Source organism: Esox lucius, chromosome 1 (assembly GCF_011004845.1).
Source record: "Esox lucius isolate fEsoLuc1 chromosome 1, fEsoLuc1.pri, whole genome shotgun sequence".
Lineage (NCBI taxonomy): Eukaryota > Metazoa > Chordata > Actinopteri > Esociformes > Esocidae > Esox > Esox lucius.
The window spans coordinates 2,522,287-2,544,738 of NC_047569.1; the positions used below are offsets into that span (position 1 = coordinate 2,522,287).

The 22,452-nt window shown below is 39.8% G+C and overlaps 1 protein-coding gene across 2 annotated transcripts in view; it reads left to right on the plus strand.

Annotated features, from left to right (window-relative positions):
• Positions 1-22,452, plus strand: part of col4a3 (collagen, type IV, alpha 3) — a 303,630-nt gene that overhangs the window by 210,893 nt on the left and 70,285 nt on the right. Inside the window, exons 30-37 of one of the 2 annotated variants that reach the window (XM_029119708.2) lie at positions 102-252; positions 387-500; positions 865-1,032; positions 3,083-3,172; positions 3,264-3,398; positions 10,789-10,887; positions 11,036-11,125; positions 16,309-16,448. In XM_029119708.2, the coding sequence (XP_028975541.2) occupies positions 102-252; positions 387-500; positions 865-1,032; positions 3,083-3,172; positions 3,264-3,398; positions 10,789-10,887; positions 11,036-11,125; positions 16,309-16,448 (987 nt within the window). The remainder of the gene's footprint in view (positions 1-101; positions 253-386; positions 501-864; positions 1,033-3,082; positions 3,173-3,263; positions 3,399-10,788; positions 10,888-11,035; positions 11,126-16,308; positions 16,449-22,452) is intronic. The other variant, XM_029119709.2, reaches the window with a different exon arrangement.

The window sequence follows — 22,452 nt, forward strand, 5'->3', positions numbered from 1 at the left end:
GGTTTGTATTTGTTTGTGACTGAGTGTGTGGGAGTGTGTGTCTGTCTTGATTGTGTGGTATCTTTTTGTGCCAATACATTCAATACAATACATATTTTCAGGGTGATTTCAGACCAGGCTTTCCAGGCCTGTCAGGAAGACAGGGCCCTCCGGGGGAGGATGGTTCTCTAGGGCTGACTGGAAACTCTGGCCAGTGTGGGCTTAGTGGATCTCCTGGCCTACCAGGAAGAGATGGTCCACAGGGTGGAAAAGGTAAATTGGCACACCAACACACAGACTGATTGTCACACAGTCATTCGAGCAAGTAGATGTTTTGGTCCGTAGCTTGTGTATCCTGCTGGTATTACATGAAAATTTGACAATTGATTACTCTTTCCTATCCTCAGGTTGTAAAGGGGCTGAGGGCCTGCCTGGTCAGCCTGGGGATCCTGGCATAGGTATACCAGGGCCTCCAGGCCCTATAGGGCCTGCAGGTCTCAATGGAATCATTGGCTTCACAGGTACTTAATTATCCCTAACACCGTCCCTCACCTGTTTATCAAAAGCACAGTAACAATAGCTCTTTTTTTACTGTGCCAGAATGTATTGTGTTCTCAATACATTTTCCTAGTAAACTAAGGTTAAAATAAATGTAACGATAATAAATAAGTAATCAGTGATTTCAGATTTGTCATAACACTGCTCATAGTGTTGTGACTCTAAGATATGACTGAATATATACTGTCATTAAATATTTTCTGTGTACCTCTTATATCCCCCTATTTCTTTCTTTCCTCTCTACCGTTCTCTCCTCCTGCTGTCTCACCACTCTCCCCTCTCTCTATTCTTTCTTCCCCTGCCTCTCCTCTCCTATATATCCTTTAGGGATCAGAGGACAGAAAGGGGTGCAGGGGGACACAGGTCTACCTGGCAATGGGACACCAGGACCGGTGGGGCAGCATGGTCCTCCTGGGTTTAATGGAGTCTCGGGATCTGTGGGGACTGCTGGTGCAAAGGGATTCAGAGGAACAGATGGTGCACATGGTACACCAGGTTAGATCACAAGGACTTGTTGCAGAATATAATGCGCCATTGTGTGTGTGTGTGTGTTTTCCTGGGAAAACGAGTGGACATGGGTGTCCCAAATGTTGAGTGGATTTATATTAGACTGACTCACTAGTTGAACATGCCACATAGAGACCACAGACTTGTTAAGGGATTTAGTAGTTTTGTGAGACCATACCTTTAAATCATCATGCTTCCTTGGAGGTCTGGAAACTTTTTACAAAAAATACTGTTTGAATAGACTGCTTGCTCCCAATATTTACATTTGTATTGGATGTTGGTGCCACGTGCACTGATGGACACCCTTATGCTTGAACATGGTGTTCGTTATGGACAAACTGTGACTAGCACAGAAGTCCAATAACTGAACACCGCTCGGGTTCAGATCAGGGGGGCCGTTCCTACCAATCACGCCCCTCCAGGTGTCACTGTCGTTGCCCACGTGGGCGTTGAAGTCCCCCAGTAGAACGATAGAGTCCCCAGTCTGAGCACTTTCCAGCACCCCTCCCAGAGACTCCAAGAAGGTCGGGTACTCTGCACTGCCGTTCGGCCCGTAGGCACAAACAACAGTGAGAGACCTATCCCCGACCCTTAGGCGCAGGGAAACGACCCTCTCGTTCACCGGGGTAAACTCCAACACATGGCGGCAGAGCTGGGGAGCTATAAGCAAACCCACACCAGCCCGCCGCCTCTCACCATGGGCAACTCCAGAGTGGTGAAGAGTCCATCCTCTCTCAAGGAGTGTGGTTCCAGAGCCCAAGCCGTGCGTAGAGGTGATCCCGACTACCTCTAGTCGGAACCTCTCAACCTCACGCACCATCTCAGGCTCCTTCCCCGCCAGCGAGGTGACATTCCACGTCCCTAGAGCTAGTTTCCGTGTCCGGGGATCGGGTTGTCTAGGCCCCCGCCTTCGACTGCCACCCAATCCTCTCTGCACCGGCCCCTTATGGTCCCTCCTGTGGGTGGTGAGCCCACGGGAGGGCGGCCCCATGTCGCTCGTTCGGGCTGGGCCCGGCCGGGCCCCATGGGGAAAGGCCCGGCCACCAGGCGCTCGCGAACGAGCCCCAACCCCGGGCCTGGCTCCAGGCTCGTTCAATGCATGGTAAATGTTGTGTTCACGAATCACTACTGTTTTTTGTATTCTGTTTGGGGAAAGGTTTTCTATATTCACAATGTCATATATCAAGACAATACAACTTTAAAAAAGACATTAGGTCATGTTTTAACAGGTGAATAAAATACAGGCTACGGTAAATGTTTGGTTTACCAAGAATGGCTGAAAGTCTGTGATGTGTTAAAATTGTAATGTGTATAGGAAATTATTTTCTGATTTCAAGAATTGGTGTTATGAACTCAAAAGGAATCGCTGCTGCCTTGACACAGGCAAAAATTAGATGGATGACCCCCTGATGAGAAAATAGCAAAAGCAGAGTGTAGAGTTAAATCTAATTGACTGTTGCACATGTTATTAATGTTTTTTACCATAGATTGACTTATGGAATAAATATATGTGTCTGTTGGTAGTGCTGATTTAGCTATTTACACAAGGTTAAAGTGTGTGGCATCAAAATTGTGTGTAGCCAGTTTGGAGATGCTGATCAATTGATTGTCCATACATTCTGGGACTTTTTCATACGTTTGGATCCTTTTTATTTGATTTGTGGCTCTATTATCTTAAGAAAAGAAAAACCAATGATAGATCTCCCAATAATCTCCACACCAACGTAACAATGTAAAGCCTACTTTTGTAGTTTGGTGGGGGCCCTGAGTGTTAGTCAACCCTGATATTGCATTTGGAGGCTAATGCCTCTGTATGTCAGTAACGTTTCTAGAGAATTTTGGTATATTTTTCTAAACAACAAAGTTAAATGTTTACAATGTGCCATTCCTGTCACATATATGTAAGGAGGGCCGTTTCATAATAACCTTATCACCAGTAATACAACATGATGCAATGTGATATACTACATTTAGGGTCTTTGGTAAAGTTGAAGCTGCATGCATAAAGGCAAATAAAGTATTTAAAATATTCTCCAAGGTCTAAGAGGAGACATGGGGCCGCCAGGAAAATGTGGCACACCAGGAACAGATGGAGACCCAGGACTAGTGGGACATCCTGGCCCAAAAGGTAGAACCGTGGAAATATTTTATGCACACATACAGGAGAATACACACCCAAAAGCCATGATTATGATGATGCTGTTGATTATGTTGTCCAGGTCTGATGGGTGCCCCTGGGGTGGATGGCTGCATAGGGCCCAAGGGACCTATAGGAGATGATGGCCCTCTTGGAGTTGGAGGACCCATAACATACATAAATATTGTCGGGGAACCTGGGGACCCAGGACCTACAGGTCAGCCTCTATAACGCATGATGCCAGGGATGTTATCTCATCTGCCCTCATATATTCATCTGAATATGATACTTAACCCCTTAATGCAGTGGTTTTATACAAAATCCCTATATAATCACCAAACATTTAAAGTAAATGTACAGTGGATATAAAAAGTATACACACCCCTGTTAAAATGCCAGGTTTTTCCACCTTTAATTTGACCTATAATGTGAAAAATTCAATACAAAAAAAACTGAAATCTTTGAGGGGGAAAAATAAAAAACTCACAATAGATTGCGTAGAGCAATCAGAAAAACTTGGAATATCCTATCTCTAATCATTCAAGGTTTTTCATAGCTTTTACAGGGTCACGCAAAACACGAGAAACCAGAGGAGAACCCCCCCTCTCAGCCATAACACCCAACTATATACAAACATGTCTAATAGTCACAGGTGCAGGTCATCATCTACAACCAAGAAAAGGAGACATACAACATGATCACACAAGGCCTTGATGTCACCTATACGTGTGCACATACAAATACACAGAATAACGGAACTTGGTGAAATGATGGAAATATGCATATTACTGTGAGTTGAGGAAATGGGGAACATAATACGGGCCAGTAGAATAACACTAACATTCGTACATCCATGCTCACATAATTAATCCCTCCTTCTTAAAGGGACATAACATTATTGGGTATAAAAAGAACATCCCAGAATATTATTATTGGGTATAAAAAGAACATCCCAGAGAGTATGAGTCTTTCTGAAGTAAAGATGGGAAGGGGTTCAACACTCAGTAAAAGACTGTGTAGGCAAATAGTGCAATTTAAGAATGATGTTTCTCAGTGTAAAATTGTGAAGAGTTTGAGGATCTCATCATCTTTAAGTACATAAAATAATTAAAAGGTTCAGAGAATCCAGAGAGAAATCTCTGTAGACAAAGGACAAGGCAAAAAAACAATACTGGATGGTTGTGATCTTGGGCCCTCTGGTAGCACCACATTAAAATGATTCTGTAGTGGACAACATTGCATGGGCTCAGGAACACTTCCAAAAACCATTGTCTGTGAACACAGTATGTCGCTGGCATCCACAAATGCAAGTTAAAACTCTACCATGCAAAGAAGAAACCATATATGTGACAGAATTCAGAAATGGCAAAATTAGAGTTTGGCTTTTTTTTACATTTAATAAAGGTCCAGATTCAGAGGTTTGTAATGGAATAAAATACAATACTTTTGGATGAATTATGAAAGATGTAGTGCTTTAAAAGTTGACTATCTGCTTTACCTAGTTCTGACAAAAAAGAAACCAGGCAAGCCTAGTTCAAAAAAATTAATATGATTGTTGTTGCCCTCCCAAGATTCAAACCCAGGTCTCCCACGTGAAAGGCTGTGTTTTTAACCACTACCCCACACAGCTATACTTCTGCTGGGTGTCGGTATAGCCTCTTGACATTAAATACTCTTTTCATGCAGTAACATCACAGTTTTAAAATTTAGTAAGACACCATTAAGCAATATGTTAAACTGAGTAATGTTTCTTAAGTTTACCTCCACCACAAATAGCATCTATGAACTGTATGGCTTTTGCCACTGGCCTTTTTAACAGCTTATTAGCCATTCATGAATTACATTGACATAACTATCAATATAGGTGACGATAACTGACTTTTTCGTCAAGTCATAAGACAAGAGAATCGTGTAGCCAACAAAGTTTTTGTCCATCCTGAACAAATCCCAATACATAATAAAAAAATCCACCAGAAATAGTCTCACTATGAAAGATTCACACTTTCCGGAAAGCTGGTCTTTGTTAACGCCCATTCAGCGTAGTTCACACTCCCTTAGGCCTTAACCACACCCAGCTATTTAAGTATTCAAATGGGGACACTCTGGCTAAACTGGTCTGGTTGGTCTCTAATAAACACATACTACAAACCCGATTCCAAAAATGTTGGGACACTGTACAAATTGTGAGTAAAAAAGGAATGGAATATTTTACAAATCTCATAAACTTATATTTAATTCACAATAGAATATAGATAACATATCGAATGTTGAAAGTGAGACATTTTGTAATGTCATGCCAAATATTGGCTCATTTTGGATTTCATGAGAGCTACACATTCCAAAAAAATTGGGACAGGTAGCAATAAGAGGCCGGAAAAGTTAAATGTACAGATAAGGAACAGCTGGGGAACCAATTTGCAACTTATTATGTCAATTGGCATCATGATTGGGTATAAAAAGAGCCTCAGTGAACTCAGAAGTCAAGATGGGCAAAGGATCACCAATTCCCCTAATGCTGCGGCGAAAAATAGTGGAGCAATATCAGAAAGGAGTTTCTCAGAGAAAAATTGCAAAGAGTTAGAAGTTATCATCATTTACAGTGCATAATATCATCTAAAGATTCAGAGAATCTGGAACAATCTCTGTGCGTAAGGGTCAAGGCCGGAAAACCATACTGAATGTCCGTGATCTTCAAACCCTCAGACGGTACTGCATCACATACAGGAATGATACTGTAATGGAAATCACAACATGGGCTCAGGAATACTCCCAGAAAACATTGTCGGTGAACACAATCCACCGTGCCATTCGCCGTTGCCGGCTAAAACTCTATAGGTCAAAAAAGAAGCCGTATCTAAACAGGATCCAGAAGCGCAGGTGTTTCCTCTGGGCCAAGGATCATTTAAAATGGACTGTGGCAAAGTGGAAAAGTGTTCTGTGCTCAGACGAATCAAAATTTGTAGTTCATTTTGGAAAACTGGGACGCCATGTCTTCCGGACTAAAGAGGACAAGGACAACCCAAGTTGTTATCAGCGCTCAGTTCAGAAGCCTGCATCTCTGATGGTATGGGGTTGCATGAGTGAGTGTGGCATGGGCAGCCTACACATCTGGAAAGGCACCATCAATGCTGACAGTAATATCCAAGTTCTAGAACAACATATGCTCCCATCCAGACGTCATCTCTTTCAGGGAATTGCATTTTCCAACATGACAATGCCAGACCACATACTGCATCAATTACAATGTCATGGCTGCATAGAAGAAGGATCCGGGTACTGAAATGGCCAGCCTGCAGTCCAGATCTTTCACCCATAGAAAATATTTGGCGCATCATAAAGAGGAAGGTGCGACAAAGAAGACCTAAGACAGTTGAACAACTAGAAGCCTGTATTAGACAAGAATGGGACAACATTCCTATTCATAAACATGAGCAACTTGTCTCCTCAGTCCCCAGACGTTTGCAGTCTGTTATAAAAAGAAGAGGGGACGCCACACAGTGGTAAACATGGCCTTGTCCCAACTTTTTTGAGATGTGTTGATGCCATGAAATTTAAAATCAACTTATTTTTCCCTTAAAGTGATACATTTTCTCAGTTTAAACATTTGATATGTCATCTATGTTGTATTCTGAATAAAATATTGACATTTTAAACTTCCACATCATTGCATTCTGTTTTTATTCACAATTGTACAGTGTCCCAACTTTTTAGGAATCAGGTTTTTATATCAAACCAAATAAAATGTACGTTTTCTTGACATGGACTTGATACATCACGTATAAACAGTACAGTGAAAGTTAAAATAGCTTAGCAGCAATGTAAGTGCAGATAGTTTGAGTGCATTTGGACAGCCATTGAGCCATTATAGGGTTATAGATTAGACATAATCACACACACCTGGATGAATGACCGGTCAGTCGGATAGCTTATTATCATGCTAAGTGACTTGTTTACCCTTGTGAAGACTAGGCAAACATAATAGTTAAGCATAATCACACACAAGCTAGAAACCAGGAAATGTTAGTTAGATGGTTAGTTAATGTGCTTAGCTAGCTAGCTAACGTTAACAGTAAAGTCAGTAACTGCCATGATAATCCTTTTCTTGTAAATGTTATACCTGGACAGTTGTTTTATACAAGTGGAGCTAGCGTTTTCTTTCCAGCATTGGCACTGCAATTAAATGCCCCCTTAAATTTTGCCTGAAAGTTTTGAACAGTATTAGTCTGGGATTTCCAGGAGCCCTGGCATCATTGTACTCCAGAAAGTAGTATCTCACAACTTCGTTGAAAACAGTTGTCCATTTTTCAGCCTCTTCATTATCTCTGCCAATGGAAGGAAAAGTCCTGTATTTTCCGCAGGTTAAACAAGGGTTTTAGTTTAAAATGTTCTTCACATTTACACTTCGCATACTAGTTTGTTATGAAGTCACATTAAAGTTCACATCTTCAAGAAGGCATTTCTGCAAAAAAGACAATGACATATTTTTCATCTTACAAATGGCTCTCCTGAAAAGTAGTGACATGCGACATAAACCCAGTTTCCCGAAATCTGTCACATATGTAAATAAACAGATTTGACCTTTTTCGGTTATTCCTTTTTATCCAACTAAGTACACATGTTCAGAACCATGACAGGACATACATTGTGCAAGCATTTTCCGATTAATCACAAGGGTGCGATGTTGAACCAGACAAATTTCCAAGCTCACGCCGGTCACTCCATTTGACATAGAGACAAAAGCATTTGTGGTTTTACATGCATATAAATCAGACACAATTGATCATATGATAAAATAATTTAATGTACTCAACACTATGACGATGTAACAAATGCAAGTATATTCAGTTGAACACAAGGTGGCACCATTACGGCTGGATTGCATTTTCTTTATCTGTATCAGTAAATGTAATTTACATTTGGCACAATCAGGGTTATAAATCTAACTTGCGTAAATACATCTACATTTTTCCACATGGGGGCACGTTTGGAGAATAAATATCATTCATGATTCATTTGGAGAATCTTCGAATAAAATGTACTTATGGATCTCTCCACTCAAAAGCAGTGCAATAAAAGGCCAGTTGTAGCTGAATGCTGAAACACACTCAATGCTGCTTGCAGCTTTAATTACTATTATTATTATACTCCTGCCATTTTAAGGCTTTTTTTGAAAATTCCTGAGAGATAAAAGGCACCAAAGAGCCGAGATTTGTTTGGCAGTAAAGGCCCTAAGGTCACAACTTCAGATGCAATGCCATGCAAGTAGGCCTCAACGTGGCGCTGTTGCCAACTTAGAAACCGCACCACGACCACCCCATGTGACGTAGTTTTGACAATTGGTACATAAGTCTGTCTCCTCAGAGCATTTTTCTAATTGGGACTCAAAGTCTGCCATATATGACTTTCCACCATTTTGGATTTTGTGAAAATAGCTTAAAACACTATTCCTTTAGTACCTGAGGTCCAATCTTCACGTCGTTTGACATTTGGCATCAATGGACCAATGTCTTCAAACGTTCTATATGCCAGGCAAGTGGGTCAAAAAACATTAACCAATGAACATGTGTGTGGGTATGGTTTTGAACATATGTGCACACTACTACTACAAGGATAATGACATTAAAATTTGACTTGGTCAATATGTTAACAAAGATGATACGACAACAATGACTGCGAGTAATTTTATGTAAATTCCATGTAAATCCATAAAAATTATTTTGTATATATCATTCATAGGCATATTACACTCCTATTGTACATATAATATTAAATACTTCTAACCATATTGTTCATATTCCCCATCCTACTTTTTTTTTAATTGCTGCTGGTTTACATTATTATGTATATTATTGCTATACTTACGTACACATGATCAATTAATGTACCCTTTTTTAGTTGTCACTTCTGTACACACATTAATCCATGTGGTTCCATTAAATTTGCAATGGTAGATGTCCTACAATCTCACAGGAAGCAAAAGCATATTTCCACCACCGTATGTCAGATTCTCACCAAATTTGGTTTGCATCACTGGTATAACAACATAAGGATATGTGCAGTGTGTGGCGCTAATTGGCCATATGGGGGCGCTACAGCAGAGAATCACCTTAAATTATTACTGAACACAAACAGATAACCAGGCCTATTAGACCTATCAGGCCAATTAGGCCTGTTAAGGCCAATCCTTGTATGGCATTCTTATAGCTTGGACCCCTTAATTGCTGCATGCAGCTATATTTATTTTATTTATTTTTACTTTGAAATTGCTGAATAACTCAAAAGATCCTTGATGAACAATTATACAATTTGGACCACATAAAATATAGGCCACTTATACCTACCACAAAGAGGCCCAACCCAATTACTCCACAGGAGGCGCCACAGGCCATGCCCAAATCCCATTTTTCTACAGTGAAGCTATTTCCACACCGATTGACCTAGAATGCTGATACATGCTATAGAGTGTTCAAAGATAAGAGATAAAATACAAGATGGGGGACAAAACGGCTGACCAGTGTAAAAATTATTGATGCATAAACTTCATTTGAAACTTGCATCCTTGCACAATGAAAATATTGAACACATTCATATCACACAGACACTGACCCGATTCCTCCACAGGGGGTGCCACAGGCCTTGCCTACATGTGTTTTTTCAATAAATTATAACATTTCAACCCAGATTGACCTAGAATTTTTAATTTTTTTGTGTACACGCCTCATACCCTGGAGGCACAATATTGCCACAAGAACCTATCAGGTCCACCATCTTGGATTTTTTGGTAATTTAGTGAACATTTTATGAAACAGAAATTAACATAAAATCATCAGTAACTCTGATTGACCTGGCCAGCAGCATACAAGTGTCTTATCCATGTATCCCTATAGGGTTTTAAACGCTAAGAAATATAATACAAGATATCCAATAAAATGGCTGACCAGGGTAAAAATTCTATTAAAGTGCATACCATGGGTTTATTCCTGCTGCTGTATGCTTATAAAGGTGTTATGTCTGCTTTCCCATGCTCCCCATGTCACAGGAGGACCCCATTCCATGGTTGCCGGAAATTATATTTCACTTTTTATTTTCCTCAAATCATCCTTCCCTCAATCCTGATCAGTCAACTTATTCCCCATAGCATTCTTCACCATAAGGATGGGATTCGCCTGGTGATGATTGATATCAGCTTTAAGCCAGACTTAGGAAATGCATTCATGCCTAAATTAGATAATTTTTGGTCTCATCCAACTAAATAATATTTTTTCTCATGATTTATAAGGCATGTTACATGCCTTTTTCTCAGACGTTGCGTCTATCTAGCCACTTTCCATGAATGCCTGATTGATTGAGTGTTCCAGAGATATTTTCTGTTCTTATAGGATACTCACATCTCTGCAGAGAAACTCTGAAGCTCTGTTAGAGTGGATATTGGTTTTTGATCACCTCCCTGACTAAGGCCTTTCTTAACAGGTTACTGTTTTTATAACCCCAGATCTATGCTTTGACACAGTTTTCTCAGAGTTCTTTGGACTTCATAGCCTTGTTTTTGCTCTGAAATGCACTGTGAATATGGGAACACTACTCAGATACTACTCTATTTCCTCTAGGTCCAAGGGGATTAACAGGTGCCAAAGGAGATATAGGTCTGACAGGGCCAAATGGAGCCGATGGCAAGGGTGGGAATCCTGGGTGTGCAGGGCCACAAGGTACCCTTTACTGTTAAACACAATTAAAAACATGGCTGCCATTAATGCATCACTGTCAGCACTGGCCATTCAATTGAGTAAACTATATTTATCCCTAAAGAGAAACCTTGTTTGTGGCTAAAAATCAGACTTTTTACTTTTCTTGTAGGTCCCATTGGTGACCCAGGCAAAGATGGCCCAAAAGGATGTCATGGTTTTTATGGAAACCCTGGAGCCACAGGAGACATGGGTTTGCCAGGTAACTTAGACAGCCTCTAACTATAATTTTGGGTAAATAACACAAACAAATAACACTGAATTAATCATGCTGTATGAAAGTACAAAAAAACTAAATGTATTCATACTCTCCGAAAGCATGCAACAAGCTCTTACTACATGTAATGACTCATTAGCATATTTCCCTATTTGCAATGGTACATTGAAACATCTTTTTTTTTTCATGAAACTTAGTTATTGGAAGGTGTTGGAAAATCTAAGTAAATGAAAAACTGAAATACACTGCTCAAAAAAAAATTAAGGGAACATGTAATCATCACATTATAACTCAGTAAATTGCACTTCAGGGATATCAATCTTTCCAATTAGGAAGCATAAGCGATTGTGAATCAATGTTAACTTTTTTGTATGCAAATGAAAGTGACAACAGGTGCACTGGAGAGGCAACAGCAAGACAACCCCCAAAAAGGGAATGGGTTTGCAGGTTGTGGCTATAGTCCATTGCCCTCTCCTTATCTTTCATGGCTGATTCTTCTCTAGTTTTGTGTGTTTCTTGTGTACTTGTCACTATTAGTGGCATGAGGTGGTCTCTGCAGCCCATTCAAGTTGCACATGTAGTCCAGCTCCTCCAGGATGGCACTTCCATACAGTGGGGAGAACAATTATTTGATACACTTCCGATTTTGCAGGTTTTCCCACTTACAAAGCATGTAGAAGTCTGCAATTTTTATCATAGGTACTCTTCAACTGTGAGTGACGGAATCTAAAACATATTTGATACATCAGAAAAGCAGAACTTAATATTTGGTACAGAAACCTTTGTTTGCAATTACAGAGATCATATGTTTCCTGTAGTTCTTCACCAGGTTTGCACACACTGCAGCAAGGATTTTGGCCCACTTCTCCATACAGAACTTCTCCAGATCCTTCAGGTTTCAGGGCTGTCGCTGGGCAATACTCCAAAGAATTTCTATTAGGTTAAGGTCTGAAGACTGGCTAGGCCACTCCAGGACCTTGAGATGTTTCTTACTGAGCCCCTCCTTTGATCCCTGGCTGTGTGTTTCGGGTCATTGTCATTCTGGAAGACCCAGCCACGACCCATCTTCAATGCTCTTACTGAGGGAAGGAGGTTGTTGGCCAAGATCTCGCGATACATGGCCCCATCCATTCTCCCCTCAATATGGTGCAGTTTTCCTGTCCCCTTTGCAGAAAAGCATCCCCAAAGAATGATGTTTCCACCTCCATGCTTCACAGTTGGGATATTTTTGTCTCATCAGACCACATGACCTTCTCCCATTCCTCCTCTGGATCATCCAGATGGTCATTGGCAAACTTCAGACGAGCCTGGACATGTGCTAGCTTGAGCAGGGGGACCTTGCTTGCGCTGCAGGATTTTAATCCATGACGCCGTAGTGTGTTACTAATGGTTTTCTTTGAGACTCTGGTCCCAGCTCTCTTCAGGTCATTGACCAGGTCATGCTGTGTAGTTCTGGGCTGATCCCTCACCTTCCTCATGATCATTGATGCCCCACGAGGTGAGATCTTGTATGGAGCCCCAGACCGAGGGAGAATGACCGTCATCTTGAACTTCTTCCATTTTCTAATTATTGCGCCAACAGTTGTTGCCTACTCACCAAGCTCCTTGCCTATTGTCCTGTTACCCATTCCAGCCTTGTGCAGGTCTACAATTGTATCACTGATGTCCTTAAACAGCTCTCTGGTCTTGGCCATTGTGGAGAGGTTGGAGTCTGTTTGAGTGTGTGGACAGGTAACGAGTTCAAACAGGTGCAGTTAATACAGGTAATGAGTGGAGAACAGGAAGGCTTCTTAAAGAAAAACTAACAGGTCTGTGAGAGCCGGCATTCTTACTGGTTGGTAGGTGATCAAATACTTATGTCATGAAATAAAATGCTAATTCATTATTTAAAAATCATACATTGTGTTTTTCTGGATTTTTGTTTTAGATTCCGTCTCTTACAGTTGAAGTGTACCTATTATAAAAAATTACAGACCTTTACATGCTTTGTAAGTAGGAAAACCTGCAATATCAGCAGTGTATCATATATTTGTTCTCCCCACTGTACATGCTGTTGCAACGTTTGCTCTTTCTCCCAGTAAAGTCACATAGAGGAGATACCAGGAGACGGGTTGTTACACAAGGAGAGCTGGACAGGGCCATAGAATATTTGCTCCTTTGTGTGAAGAGGAAAAGGAGGAGCACTGCCAGAGCCTTACAAAATGACCTCAAGTGGATTACTGGTGTGGATGTTTCTGACCAAACTGTCAGAAACAGATTCCATGAGGGTGGCATAAGGGCCCGCCGTCCTCTTTTGGGACCTGTGTTCGTCAGATTTTACAATGGTGCACTTGGCCCTAGGTTCCTTCTGGTGCAGGACAATGCCTTGCCTCATGTGGCCAGTGTGTTGGCAGTTTCTGGATGACGAAGGCATTGATCAAATATTGATTTACACACACTTTTGAGCTGCTAAAAGCAATTGCGGTTTACATTAATATGATGCAACGTAGACCTTTTAATAAATTGTCCTTTAAGTCAAATTCAGTCTTTGGACTCCAGCCAGTTTCATCGCTGAATAAAACTGCATTTTATTGCATGACATAAGTATTTGATCACCTACCAACCAGTAAGAATTCCGTCTCTCACAGACCTGTTTGTTTTTCTTTAAGAAGCCCTCCTGTTCTCTTCTCAAAGTCTCCCCTTTCTCATATTCCCTTCTACTCTTTTCCTTTCTACTCCTTCCAACTGTTTGCTTACCACTGAGAAAAGACAGTACAGAAAGTCACGGCTGTGGGACTTGGAATCATTAGAATCTAAATAGTGTTAATGTTACTGGTGTGTAAATGGTATTGTTTCCACTTTGTGTGTTCACTGTGATGTTTGCACAAATGATGTTAGACCAGTGTGGGTTGCTAACTTGGCCCTTATTGTAAAAAGTTTATCTATGTGTAAGGAGGCATTGGGTTCGCCTTCTTGTTACGCCTCCTGTTACGCCTCCTGTTAGTACCTTTAAGTAGGGAAGCTAATTTTCCATCATGTATAACATTCCTGGGAGTGTGTAACCCTTATTTGTAATCACCTTTGCATTGTTGTATGTTCGGTGTAGGTATAGGTATGAACTTGAAAATTCATAATTCATAAGGCACAAAGTGGGCATATTGTAAAGGACACTTTGACCTTGCTTTACAAATGAGTGAATACAGTGGATATAAAAAGTCTACACACCCTGTTAAAATGCCAGGTTGTGGTGATGTAAAAGAATGAGTCAAAGATAAATCATGTCAGAATTTGACATTTTGGCTGTTGTTATTTTCATCTGCTGGACAAATACACGCCATTTGCCGGCTAATGTAAAGCTCGGATAGCTTATGGTGGTACCCCGACTTTTAGCGCTTGCTATTAGGCTTACTGCGATAATAGAAAATATGTTAGCCATACTCTATTGTTGATAAATAAACAATGGTGTGAACATGTTATTTAATCTTTTAGGCCATCTAAATGCATTTTCAAGGCTATTATTCATTTCATGATTTTCTGCTGTAGTTTGGCCCCTAACCTGACTGTACAATTGTGCGCACACACACCAAAACAATATTCTTTTTTGGTGCTCTTGGTCAAATGTCCTTCTTCCTACGCTAATAGTGTAATTGGCATTGGATATACGTGCAAGATGCGCCATCTCCCGATCATTGTGTGTCAGCAACACCCTCCCATTCAAAACATGCATGAGCCAAAATGACCCCTGACGGCATTTCTAGTAGGTGTGAATGGCTTGGTACTTCTAGTGTTAAACATTATTTGACCAACAATAAATAATGTATTTTCAATTGAAAAAAAATCTAAAAAACATATATAGCTCTGGAAAAAAGACCACTCATAATTTTTCTTAAATCAGCATTTCTGCATGTATGGCAGCCATTCCATTCCAGTGTCTGTTAAATTCCAACACAGGCACACCTAATTTTACTTAATGAGGTACTGCAATTCATAAGAACAACATCAAGCAACTGACATTGGGGACAACAAAGCTACAGACTGGCAGAGGGCGACGACGACTGTCCACTGTGACCAAGATGACAGTCAACTCATTCAAATATCACTCAACAACCATAGGATGACATCAAGTGACCTACAAAAAGAATGGCAAACAGCAGCATGTGTGAAGTGCAGGCGAGGACGGTTCGAAACAGGCTGCTAGGGGCAGGGCTGAAGTTGTGCTAAGCTAGAAAAAAGCCCTTCATCAATGAGAAGCAAAGAAGAGCCAGGCTGAAGTTTGTAAAAGACCACAAAGATTTTCTGACTAGTCAAATTTTCAGCTTTGCCCAACACCTGGTGGTCTAATGGTTAGATGGAGACCTGTAGAGCCCTACAAGCCACAGTGTCTCACACCAGCTGTGACATTTGGTGGAGGATCGGTGATGATCTGGGGTTGCTTAAGCAAGGCTGGAATCAGGCAGAATTGTCTTTGTGAAGGATGCATGAATCAAGCCAAGTACAAGGTTAATACCTGCTTCCTTCTGCTCTGACAATGTTCCCCAACTCTGAGAATTGTTTTTTCCAGCAGGACAACGCTCCATCCCACACAGCCACGTCAATCAAGGTGCGGATGGAGGACCACCAGATCAAGACCATGTCATGGCTAGCCCAATCTCAAGACCTGAACACTATTGAAAACCTCTGGAATTTGATCAAGAGGAAGATGAATGGTCACAAGCCATCAAACAAAGCCGAGCTACTTACATTTTTGTGCCAAGAGTGGTATAAAGTCACCCAAGAGCAATGTGACAGACTGGTGGAGAGCATGCAAAGACGCATGAAAGCTGTGATTAAAAATCAGGGTTATTCCACCAAATATTGATTTCTGAACTGATTTTTGAACAAGTTAAAACATTAGTATTTTGTAGTTGAAAAATGAATATGATTTTTTTTTCTTTGCATTATTTAAGGTCTGAATTTTACCACAAATAAATACTCTAAATGACAATATGTTTATTTGGAATTTTGGAGTAAATTGTGTCAATTGTCATTTAGAGTAGTTTATAGAATAAAACAAAACTGTTCATTTTACTCAAACACATACCTATGAATAGTAAAACCAGAGAAACTGATACTTCTGCAGTGGTCTCTTAATTTTTTTCAGAGCTGTATATACACATTTCACCATACTCTATTGTATCCTTTTCAACCAGGAGTTAAAGGTGAAAAAGGGATGCCCGGATGTCACGGAGAGCCTGGTTCATCGGGAACACCAGGCATAAATGGTGTAAATGGAGAGAAAGGAGAGCCCAGCCCCCCTGGTCTAGGAGCAAAAGGTCAACAAGGAGAAAAGGTAGAAGCCACAATGCACAACCTACTAGGAGTTTGTTTTTTATTTCTAGTTCCAGTCCAAGCTGATTATGAATTAATAATTTTGTCTTGTGTGGGAATTGGAAATGCAATTGAGGGATGGGAGTTTTAGTTAAATTGAGCTGTTCTGATTGGAGTGTTGTTAACTAAGAATATTGATTTGAAACTTTATATATTCAAAGTATTTTGTTTCTCAAGTGCACTGAATAACATGCGTCATTCTGAACAATAAAATTATTGTGAAATGGCACACGACATATACTTAAGTAGTCAAGAAATATATAAAGCAAAATAATAACGAATTAAAGCTCCAAGCAGCATTTAGCGGGTTTCAGCATTAAGCTATTCGTAGCCAGATTGCAGTTTTTCCGATAGGACACATATCCAACTCATGCCCATAGCTGTAAACAATATTACTTGTATGGTTTTTCCTTTTCACTAGTATCCTCATGTGGCCAAATGGAAACATCTTTCATAAAAACTATACTCACAACCCTGATCATGTGTGCCAAATGTAATCACACATTTTATTTTAAACGGGTTTAGCGTGGTGAGCTTGCAAATGTAGGAAACCTCAATATCGCCATTGTGTGGATGATTAAAAAATCTTTGCAGTCATTATGATTGTATCATCTTTGTTAACATACTCAAAAAGTAGAATCATAATACCATTATCCTTATAGGAGATGTCTATATATATGTGCAAAACCAGGCCTCTGCACATGTTCATCTGTCAATGGCGGACATGTTTTTCAACGTACTGGCCTTATTGATATAACTTTTGAAGACCATCGTCCATAGATGCCAAATACATGAAAATCTGACATTTGGTGCCAGAAGACATTATTTATTTGTGTTTTTCACACATTCAAAATGGCCGCTAAACAATTAAAGCAAATTCAATGGGTCCCAATGGCAAATATTTTCCTTGTGAAGAGATGGACATATCTATTTCTTTTCAATGCTGTATCTCAAACAGGGTGAGTATGGTGACCTTGCTAATGTGAAAAACCTCAATAGCGCCACCTTGTGGTTGATAAACAAATCCTTGCAGTAATGAGTTCCGTATGGTCCTTGTCAACATATGTACCAAGCAGAATTACCATACCATTATCCTTGTAGGATATGTCTCATTGTATGTGCAAAACCATGCCCCCGCCCATGTTCATTGGTCAATGTTTTTGAAACACTAGCCTGGCTGATTTAACTTTTGAGGTCTTTGGTCCCTAGATGCCAAATATGAGTGTTTTATTAAAACAAACTATTTATTTTAAAACTGTCTAATTTTGATGATCAAAATATTATTACACGTGGCAACAATAATGCCAAAACCTTTCCAGATTTTCATTTATTTGGAAAATACCTTCCCTATTCTTACTGTAAAAATATGTTGACTTTGGTAGGGCATGGGCATATAGCCTTCCTACCCATGTGTTATTGTTGAATTACAACTAATTTAACTGCCATGTCTACAATTTAAAGGTACAATTGATAAGTTTAGCCCTCAGTTACAAGTGGAACTGTAGAAAACAAATGAAAACAGATAAATGACTTAAGTACTGAGAATGTATTATCTACTGAGGCTTGAACACATAACACCCTCTCTATCAAAGGCATGTTTTTAATTGCTAAAGCATTTGTTAAAATGTTCATATCACCAGAATGATTTAAAGTGAACCAACGCTAGCATAGACTGAGGCACTTCTAGCAATTATTTTTTTAAGAAATAATCATGGCAGCATTGCATTTCACTAAACATTTGCTTATATTAGCACGTCATTGTACAAATGAAACCACAGAATAAACTTAGCTACATGAGCATACATTAGCTACTAAGGCTTGAAAACATGACACCATCTCCACAAGGTCAAGTCATTATTAGCTAAACCATATGTCATAATGTTCATGTAAACAGAATGATTTTAGATGGACTAACGTTAGCTTAAACTGAGGATAGTTAAACATATTTCTGTTAGCTACCGTTACCAGCTAGCCAATGTGGTTAGCAATTATTGCTAACTTTAGTAGTGTTAGCTATTTTTAATTGACTCTGCTAGCTTGTTTTTTAATGAAAATAGTGGATTAACATTGTTACTGAGCAATGATTAGCTACTGAGGCAGTAAAACATGACACCATATGGCAAAGGCAAATTATTAATTCATCACAGTAATTTAAGATGGAATAATAAGCTAGCCTATTTAAATAAATTAACATGAACAATTAGCAAAAATGTAACACTTATAAATAAATAATATTTTTTTTGGGAAGGCTGCCGATCCATTGCCATAAACTTTGCAATTGCATTTGTTATTTCCTTAGCACGAGTTGAGTTTATTGGTAGTTTGGCTCTAAATATAGCTGGGATAGTAGGTTGAGTGAGTGTTTTCTTTCCACTTAAATCTATATTTTTGTGATGCTCACTCTCAATTAACCGATACCTAAAACTGTTCATGAATCACCTACCAGACTCCTAATAAAAACCACTAGCTGCTAACTAATGAGGCAATATGAATTCCATGTACAGTATAGTGTTATGCATTTGTGGTTAAAGAGGGAGCAGAAAATATATTTTTGCTGGATGTAGCGAAGTGCCCCATGATTTCACATTATATTTGTCATTTTACAAAGTCCACTGAGTATTTTGTATAATAAATTCACTGCGATACCGAAGAGTTTTTCCACACAGAATATCCTTTGTACATTACAGTGGGGGGATGGAAAATATAGTGTGGTTGGATGTATTACACAATCCCTCTCCAAAGCTAATGAGCACAAGCAAATTAACAACACAAACATCAAAATAGGATTTCTTTATATTAGATAATGTTCTCTACATTAACTTAAGCTCTAACCATTTCTGCGGGGGTTGGGGTACCACCTTTGCCTAATTTTGAGCCAGGAAAACCCCTAGGTGTGTGTGTGTGTGTGTGTGTGTGTGTGTATCTATATATGTGTGTATTTAAAACAGGTATTTGATACACTGCCGATTTTTCTAGTTTTCTCACTTACAAAGCATGTAGAAGTCTGTAATTTTATCATAGGTAATCTTCAACTGTGAGTGACGGAATCTAAAACAGAAATCTAGAAAATCACATTGTATGATTTTTAAGTAATTAATTTGCATTATATTGTATGACATAAGTATTTGATACATCAGAAAAGCAGAACTTAATATTTGGTACAGAGATCTTTGTTTGCAATTACAGAGATCATACGTTTCCTGTAGTTCTTGACCAGGTTTGCACACACTGCAGCAGGGATTTTGGCCCACTCCTCCATACAAACCTTCTCCAGATCCTTCAGGTTTCAGGGCTGTCGCTGGGCAATACAGACTTTCATCTCCCTCCAAATATTTTCTATTGGGTTCAGGTCTGGAGACTGGCTAGGCCACTCCAGGACCTTGAGATGCTTCTTATGGAGCCACTCCTTAGTTGCTCTGGCTGTGTGTTTCGGGTCGTTGTCATGCTGGAAGACCCAGCCACGACCAATCTTCAATGCTCTTACTGAGGGAAGGATGTTGTTGGCCAAGATCTCGCAATACATGGCCCCATCCATCCTCCCCTCAATACGGTGTAGTCGTCCTGTCCCCTTTGCAGAGAAGCATCCCCAAAGAATGATGTTTCCACCACCTTGCTTCACGGTTGGGATGGTGTTCTTGGAGTTGTACTCATGCTTCTTCTTCCTCTAAACACGGTGAGTAGAGTTTAGACCAAAAAGCTATATTTTTGTCTCATCAGACCACATGACCTTCTCCCATTCCACCTCTGGATCATCCAGATGGTCTTTGGCAAACTTCAGACGGGCCTGGACATGTGCTGGCTTGAGCAGGGGGACATTGCGTGCGCTGCAGGTTTTTAATCCATGACGGCGTAGTGTGTTACTAATAGTTTTCTTTGAGATTGTGGTCCCAGCTCTCTTCAGGTCATTGACCAGGCCCTGGCGTGTAGGTCTGGGCTGATCCCTCACGATCATTGATGCCCCACGAGGTGAGATCTTGTATGGAGCCCCAGACCGAGGGAGATTGACCGTCATCTTGAACTTCTTCCATTTTCTAATAATTGCGCCAACAGTTGTTGCCTTCTCACCAAGCTACTTGCCTATTGTCTTAGAGCCCATCCCAGCCTTGTGCAGGTCTACAATTTCATCCCTGATGTCCTTACACAGCTCTCTGGTCTTGGCCATTGTGTAGAGGTTGAACTCTGTTTGATTGAGTGTGTGGACAGGTGTCTTTTATACAGGTAACGAGTTCAAACAGGTGCAGTTAATATAGGTAATTAGTGGAGAACAGCAGGGCTTCTTAAATAAAAATTAACAGGTCTGTGAGAGCTGGAATTCTTACTGGTTGGTAGGTAATCAAATACTTATGTCATGCAATAAAAATGCAAATTAGGTTTTCATTTTGTGAATGTAGAAGTTTGTCTGTTTGGATAGACGCAGAGACGTTGCTAGGCCTATTTAATTTTAATTAGTCCCCTCTAAATAAATCAATACATCAGTCAGTATATTTTCTTTTTGAAAAACATTTTTGTCAAGCGTTCCATCCCATATTAAAGTCCTAACAAATTCTATGGAAATTGTATAGAACCATGTTCAGCATGTTCGGTTGAGTTTTATGTTTTGAATGTAACTCACTCATCTGAAGCGAGCTCTCTTCTGTAATAGTAGCTAACATCTCCCTACTATAGCCACCCCCATTATCGTCTGTTTCTAGTTGTCGGAGATGGAAATCCTTTCAAGTTCAAAATGTAAATGCACTGGAAAGCAATGGTACGTTTTGCTAATCAATATACCATTTCAGCCAGGCCACCTCAATTTTCTATAGAAATGTATAGATTAAAAAAATGCCATGTATAAAAAGTGGCAATTTGTGAAATTTCAATCAATCAATCAAATGTATTTATAAAGCCCTTTTTTCACAAAGTGCTTTTACAAAAACACCCGGCCTTAAACCCCAAGGAGCAAACAACAGTAGTGTTGAATTTCAGTGGCTAAGAAAAAATCCCTAAAAAGGCCTAAATTTAGGAAGAAACCTCAGAGGGGTGACCAGTCCTCTTCTGGCTGTGCCGGGTGTAATATTAAGAGTCCAATTGGAATAATTAATAAACGCATGTGGGCTAAATCCAGAGTCTAATTAAATTTAGACTAGTTCTGAAGCATGACCTGATGGACAAGGACAGGGACAACATGGGGGAGGGAGGAGGAGGTTTCAGCACAGTGGCAGCTGAAATTGTCAGGTATCGTCTTGATCTGCAACACAACCAGGAGGATTTTGGACAGGGACAGTAACGGGCCCCCCAAACCAGGTACTCGGCAGTTGTCGATTTAATGTCAATTAATAATTCCAAAAACCAAAACAGCAATTGGTCTAATATCATTTCAATCTGCTGCTGCTCGGGACTGGAATTCGCTACAAAAAATTCTCAAAATTGATAAGCTAATTTCAATCTCATCATTTAAAGCTGTTATATCACACTTGTACACGGACACATGCAGCTGCTTCTCTTCATAGTCATAAATAAAAATAGGAAAAGGAAAGGATAGGAAGGAAAAAGGGAAGGGGAAAGGAAAAAGAAAGATGAAGGAAGGGAAAAGAGGGAAAAAAAAGGGGGGAAGGAGAAAGGAAATGGGAAAGAAGAGAAAAGGGGAAGGGAAGGAAGGAAGGATAAAAGAGGAAAGGAAGGGAAAGGAAAAGAGAAGAAAAGGAAAGGAAAAAAAAAAAAAAGAAAAAAAAAAAAAAAAAAGGGATTGGGAAGGAAAGGGAAAAGAAAAAGGACAAATCTATAATAATACACAAATAGATAGGGAGAAGGAATGAGAAGTTATTTATTTATTTTATTTTATTTTTTTTGTGTTGAGTTTGCAATTGTATTTATGTAATTGCTAACTTGTAAGTATCTATAAAGTTTGTTATCATTTTAACTCTACTTCCCCTTTTCCTCTAAGTGGTTATTCCACTTGTCAGGCCGCCATTGTAAATAAGAACGTG